Source organism: Gavialis gangeticus, unplaced genomic scaffold, assembly GCF_001723915.1.
Source record: "Gavialis gangeticus isolate Ggan-Ray unplaced genomic scaffold, GavGan_comp1, whole genome shotgun sequence".
Lineage (NCBI taxonomy): Eukaryota > Metazoa > Chordata > Crocodylia > Gavialidae > Gavialis > Gavialis gangeticus.
This window is the reverse complement of record NW_017729031.1, coordinates 46,374,923-46,381,523: the sequence shown is the minus strand read 5'-3', so window position 1 is coordinate 46,381,523 and position 6,601 is coordinate 46,374,923. Positions and strand designations below refer to the sequence as shown.

Here is a 6,601-nt window from a genome sequence, read left to right as displayed (position 1 = left end):
GGTAGCCGCGCCCGGAGCCGCGTAGGCGGGCGCTGGAGCAGCCTCGTGCGCCGGGAGCCGCAGCGCCACACCGGACCAACATGCCTGTTCGCCGCGGGCATGTGGCCCCGCAAAACACCTTCCTGGGCACCATCATCCGCAAGTTCGAAGGGCAAAGTGAGTTCCTCGCCCCGCTGCTCGGCTCTGCTGGGGCAGCCCCGCGCGGGGTTACGTTTGTAGGGCTGGAAAGAGAAGCCCGGAGGGAAGAAATCCAGCGCCTTGCTGGCAGGATTTCGGCTTCCAAGACTGGTGGCCCCCCGCCCCGCCCCGCCCCGCCCCTCCCCCTTCCCCATCCTAGGGGCGGCGGGCTGTGCCTCCGAAGTGCTGCCCTCCGCAAACTGTTCCGAGGGCCCAGGCAGGCAGGGCCGGGGCACTGCGGGGGGGTTGTTGTTGTTGTTGCTCGGCATGGAAGGCAAACAGAGGCTGGATGGTCTTTGTGATAAATCAGGACAGCCAGGCTGTGATTCAAGAGAGAAATCCTAAGCAGAGGAATTGTTAAAGGGACAAGAGCTGCCCTGAACTTGTCCCCACCCCTGAATTCTTCAGCTGGTTGTCAGACGGGCTTTTCTGTTTCTTTGCACGTGTGTGTGTTTTAAAGAATGCTTAAAATATCCAAGCCAAAGGCATCCCTAAGGAAGATGTTCTGGGTAGGTGGTTTATCTAGTCAAAGGGAGCCTTCCCAATGCAGTAGTTTCCTACCTGTCAAGGAGACTGAAGATTTTGTTGGTGCTTTTCTTTGCTTGAACTCTTATTATTACTGTCAGGCAATAACAAGGAGATGGTGTAGAATGCTTCCAACTGAAAAGACTGGCAAAAAAAGTACTGGAGTAGAAAAAGAAGGTTTGACACGTGCATTAATATAAGTATTTTTAGCACCTTCGGATCGTTCTGTCTTTATTGCATCTTTTTCAGCCTACTAAAATCATCCCCTTAACTTCAGTTTAGGTACTTAGGCAATGTTTTTTACTGCAGCTCTATATCTACTGCCAATTTAATAGTCATTTAACTTGTGCATGAAATAAAAGCCAGATGCCAAAACCCTTGTTTGCATACATGTCGAAGTCAACAGGATTATTTCAACTACTCGAGTAAATGAAGTGGTACAAATTCAGGGTGTTGCATTGTGTTGAAGAGAATAAAGCTGATGAATAATCAGCTATCCAGTGAAGTAATTTTAATAAATACTTGTGGAAATTCAAATGTAACTCAAAGACAATAAAGGTATACCATGTTGTGTATAAAATGCATGTTCTTTTCCATAAATGTTTTAGTGTGTGGGAATATTAATTCTTAAAATTACATCACTAACATGGTCAGACAATGTTCACTTTATTCATATGATAAACCCTAATTAATTTAATTGGAATAAGGGAATGTGGACCAGGGAAGGAGGATTTAGTCCATTGCAATAACAAGACTGAACAAGGTTCACATTTAAGAAGAGAGTAGTGTGTTTTGCTAATACAAACAAGAAACAAGGCGAATAATGCAACTTTGGAACACTTTCCTCAGGTGAGAGTAAACTGAGACCCAAATTTTGCCCAACATGATCTTATACTTCTTGGCTTCTCTAAATATTGGCTTGAAATCTATTCTTGAAATTATGCAATACCATAACTTCCAATTCTTTCAGTAAGTATAGATTATAGCACACTATAAAAAAACCTCTCTCTCACGTTACATCTTGTCAGCAGTTTCAGTGAAACAGGTTATGGGCCTTGTCCTTCTCATGTTCAGGTCAATGGAAAAAATTCCGTTGCTTTTGGTAGTGCAGGACACAGCCCTTTAGACCTGACCTTAGTGAGTCCTTATACAGGCAAAACTTCTACAATCTTTTTGGTGAGAATTTTGCATATGAAAGCACTTGGAGAATTAAGCCTACAGTCTACATATCAGTGAATCTGAAAAAAGTATTACAAGTTTTGAAATTGACAAGATCTTTGTAAAAGGACTGAGAAGACTGGTCTTTATTTTCTTAAAAGCCTGCTAGCTTCATGTATAATGTATGGTAAGTTTATTGAACTTTCTTTAGATGATCCGGGTCAAGTTAACTATATTAAATATCTTCTGATACCTGTAATCAACTATATTAAATATCTTCTCTACATCAGAGAATCGCATTTAGCACCTATCCATGCAATGAACACTTTATGAAATGCTGAAAAAGTACTAAAAATGCATCACTTCGTTTTATTGCAGATAAAAACTTCATCATCGCTAATGCTAGAGTGCAGAACTGTGCTATCATCTACTGCAATGATGGGTTTTGTGAGATGACTGGATTCTCCAGACCAGATGTCATGCAAAAGCCCTGCACCTGCGATTTTCTTCATGGGCCAGAAACCAAGCGGCATCATATTGCCCAAATTGCCCAGGCACTGCTGGGGTCAGAGGAGAGGAAAGTGGAAGTTACTTATTATCACAAAAATGGTAAAGTCTCTCCATTTACAAGATATTTAATGCGGCTGAGTGTCCACGTGGCTTGTAAATAGATTTCTAAAGAAATTTGTTGGGCAGTATAAGTCAGATCCTTAGCTGATGTAAACTAGTGTGATTCTGCTGACTTTGTTGGAAATGCATTGATTTACATCAGCTGAGAGTTTGTGCCAAAGTTGTGTTTTTACCACATATACCTTTATATACTTGGAAATTGGTAAAATTGTCATGTATATGATCACTGTGCAAAATATAATGGACCAAATTCTCGTTTCACTTCAACCGGCATAAATCAGGAGGAAATCTCTAATTCCATGAAGTCAAAAGAATTACATTAATGTAAAACTCATGTAAGTGACAGGAGACATGGGCCCATTCTTACTTTTCATGGATCATTCTATATTGTGAAAGTTAGCAACTGCATGGAAGTTCTACGGGGCTAGACGCTGTTACCTTTAGTCATCCAGAGGAGTGTCTCGGTTAAGTGGGATATTTTACTGGGTAGATATTGAGTTAACAAGGGGCAAATTCTGCTACTGTTAGAAACTTGAAAATATTAACCTAAAAAGGACCAGATTTTTTTCCTAGCTGAGCTGCTGCAAATTCTGACGATCTATCTCTGAATCAAAAGGGCTTATGTTAGGATAATTTTACGATAAAGGGAAGATTTCGGGTGCCAGCAAAATAAGAGATTTCAATTTTTTTGCCTTCCCAAGAAAAAGCATATACTACCATTTTGCTATTATTACTGGCATATAGCATCATTGACTATATAGAATCATTTTGCATTATTACTGGCATTTGGTAGGAAAAAACATAATAGCAGAGCTGTTTTATTGTGTGGCTAAAAGTATAAAATGAATGTCTAAGTTTTTTGAAAACAATATTGCTAGATGGGACTATCAGAAAAACTAAATGCTTATGATTTACAGTTAAGTAATTTTTTATTACTCAGTTATTTAAAAGAATGTCTATCTTGAAAGTATCTGAATGATGCATATATTTGTATATAGATTCAGAGAAATCTGTATAGATTCAGAGAAAACAAATGAAAGTTATATTCAAATGTTGAGCTTAATTTACTTTTGGAAAAAAGCCAGCGTGCTATTTGTATTAGTTTGAGAATTGCAATAACAGAGGCTTTCCAGGTTTAAAGTCAAAGAGTCAAATTCTGTTCTAGGTTATTCTGTTATTCTAAACCTAAAATCATTCTTATATTTATGTCAGTGAAAGAGGTTTGGGGGGAATGGGCCAGGAGCTCTCTCTTTACTAGTAATATTTTAAGGATAAAATCTTACCCTTTGGGATAGTCCTGAGCCAAAACCAGAATGCTGCTTTGCTATACGGAAGTTAAGATCTTGGTTGAGAATCACAGCTGGTGTAGACCTGCTTTACTCCACTAATTTTCTTGATGATCTCTCCCTGCATATCTTTGCATATATTTCTAATCTGCATGTGGTAATTTGCATGTGAAATAAAGAGAACAGTACAAATACAACCCAACCTCACTAACTTTCAGACAACAGACAACAGCTTGAAGTGTAGGCTTCAGTATCCAATCGCTTCCAAATTTCCTTTTTTTCAGTTTTCAGAAATAATGGAGATGGGGAATGGTATTGCTATTTATCTGTTTAGATGTCTTTTAAAAATATTTCTGATATTCAGAATGAATCAGTGTTACTTATTATAAGACAGAAAAGCATGTCATCACCAAAGTAACTGTTTATTTTCTTTTGTTATACCTTCTATAATTTATTTTCCATTTGGAACGTATAATTTAAGTGCATATTATGATAATTTTAGGCTATGTTATTGCAAACCCTTGGACACAAGGCTAGCTTTACTTTTACAAGTAGTCTTTCGGAACTTAGAATTTATACTCATTTGAGTAAGATTACTACTCACCCCAAAAGGATCTGTCCTTTTGAAAATGGATGGTGCTGTTCCAATTGATTTCAGTGGAGACTTCTTAAAATTGATGGCAGTATGTACTCTCTAGTTTATAGTTTCGTAGTTTCTAGGGTCAGAAGGGACCTGAACAGATCATCAAGACTGACCCCCTGCCCTGGGCAGGAGCAAATGCTGGGATTATAATACCCCAGCCAGATATATATCCAACCTCCTCTTGAAGACTCCCCAAGGTAGGGGAGAGCACCACCTCCCTCGGGAGCCCATTCCAGAGCCTGGCAGCCCTAACCATACAGTAATGCCTCCTAATATCAAGCCTGAACCTGCTCTTAATCAATTTTTGGCCGTTACTCCTTGTTATCCCAAGTGGTGCCCAGGGGAACAGATCCTCACCTATTTTCTGCTGGTCCCCCCTGGTGAGTTTATAGATGACCACCAGATCCCCTCTCAGTCTTCTCTTGTGGAGGCTGAATAGATTCAGGCCCTTTAGCCTATCTTCATAGGGCGTGGCCTGCTGCCCCCTGACCATGTGAGTGGCCCTTCTCTGTACCCTCTCAAGGTTAGCCACATCCCTCTTCAAGTGTGGTGCCCAGAACTGGACGCAGTACTCCAACTGCAGCCTGACCAGTGCCACCTAGAGGGGAAGGATCACCTCTCTGGACCTGCTTGTGATGCATATAGTAATTATTTGGGGCCCAATCCTGTATTCCTAAGATATGAATCCTCAGCATCCACTAACTTCAGTCCAAAGTTTGGATGCAGGAAAAAGTTGGATTGGGCTGTCCATAGTGCCCCCAACAAGTGTTACATTGAAAATGCAATTAACCAGTTAATCATGCTGTAAATAGTAACTCAGTCATATGTGTAACTCAATTCAAAGCATGAGAATGCAGTAAATGAGCCACAAAGTTATTCCACATTATATATTTTATTGTATATTATTATATAATGTGAAATAACCTGTGGCTTATTTGTATCATGCCTTAAATTGCTTATTTGTATCGTTGCCTTAAATGTGGCTGCAACCTAGAACACAGGAAAACATACATGTATAATGACTTAATTGTGTATTTATTTATTATGCCTATATACTGTTTTGCATTCACTCCATCTTACGTGCAACTCTTCTCTGTAAGAAAAATGTGAAAATATTAAAAAATCCAAAATAATAATGGCGTTTCATAAAATTAAAGTTGAGAATGTTAATATACTTAATATTATTCTGTGACTACTGTTATATAGTTCACATAGTGTTTATACACAGCTGAACTGTTCTACTTTAGGCAAACATCAGAAGGAGAGGAAATAGATAGCTAGTGCAATGTTAAAGCCTTCCAAAGATTACCCTGAACATTGTTATTTTACACATAAGGTGTTACAGTTGTAAAGCCCAATATTCAAGAATCTTCTAGCACAGGACACACATGCTGTACACTTCATTGGTAAGCTAGTCTTCGTCCAGTGTCCATTTACATGAAATCTACGTTTTTAGCAAGATTTTTTACTTTACATCTGTAAATGATGCAAGACCGTATAATATATGTCAAGTCAGTGCAAGTTTTGGAAAATATTACACATGCGGTGAAGGAGTGAAACATTTATATAGCAGATAGATTTTGAGAAAAATGTTTACTACTTAAACTACACAAGGATTCTGAATGTTAAAGTAAACTCCGGAATAGTGGATTAATAACCGCAGTGGCCAAAAACATAAAGTAATTCTATTACATAGTTCCTTACATCTGGTATATGAATCATACCATTATGTGTAGAGTGAACCGTCTAGAGCATGGGAGGGCAATTATTTTGGGCAGAGGGCCACTTATTGAGTTTTGGCAAACTATTGAGGTTTGCATAGATAACCCCGCCCCTTGACATGTGTCCCGCCCACTGGTTGCTATCTTGTGACTGAAAGTCCTGCCTACAGTGCTCACCCCTGACATGCCACCAGAAGTCCCTCTCCTTGCCCCCATAAATGTTCCTTTCAGCAAGGGGTTTTGCCATCTCAGAACCAGAAAAATATCAAATTATGTTCTAAAAATTGAACATCTACAACATTCATTAATTTGATTTCAAAAAATATTTTTCTCCTGATTTACATGTGTTTGTGTAGTGTACATAGAAGTTATTGCTCAATAGCTTCAAATGAAGTCTGACTCTTGTATATTGTGGGGGTTGGGGGTGGGTATAGGTTTATAGAGGGGTGTGGGGGAGGGTG

General features: G+C 39.4%; 1 protein-coding gene across 1 annotated transcript in view; it reads left to right on the top strand.

The window, feature by feature from the left end:
* Nucleotides 1–35: 35 nt before the first annotated feature.
* The window catches only part of KCNH7 (potassium voltage-gated channel subfamily H member 7), a 483,070-nt gene continuing 476,504 nt past the window's right edge, over nt 36–6,601 (top strand). The window contains exons 1-2 of the mRNA XM_019522712.1: nt 36–156; nt 2,239–2,469. Coding sequence (XP_019378257.1) covers nt 81–156; nt 2,239–2,469 — 307 coding nt within the window. The 5' untranslated portion in view covers nt 36–80. The remainder of the gene's footprint in view (nt 157–2,238; nt 2,470–6,601) is intronic.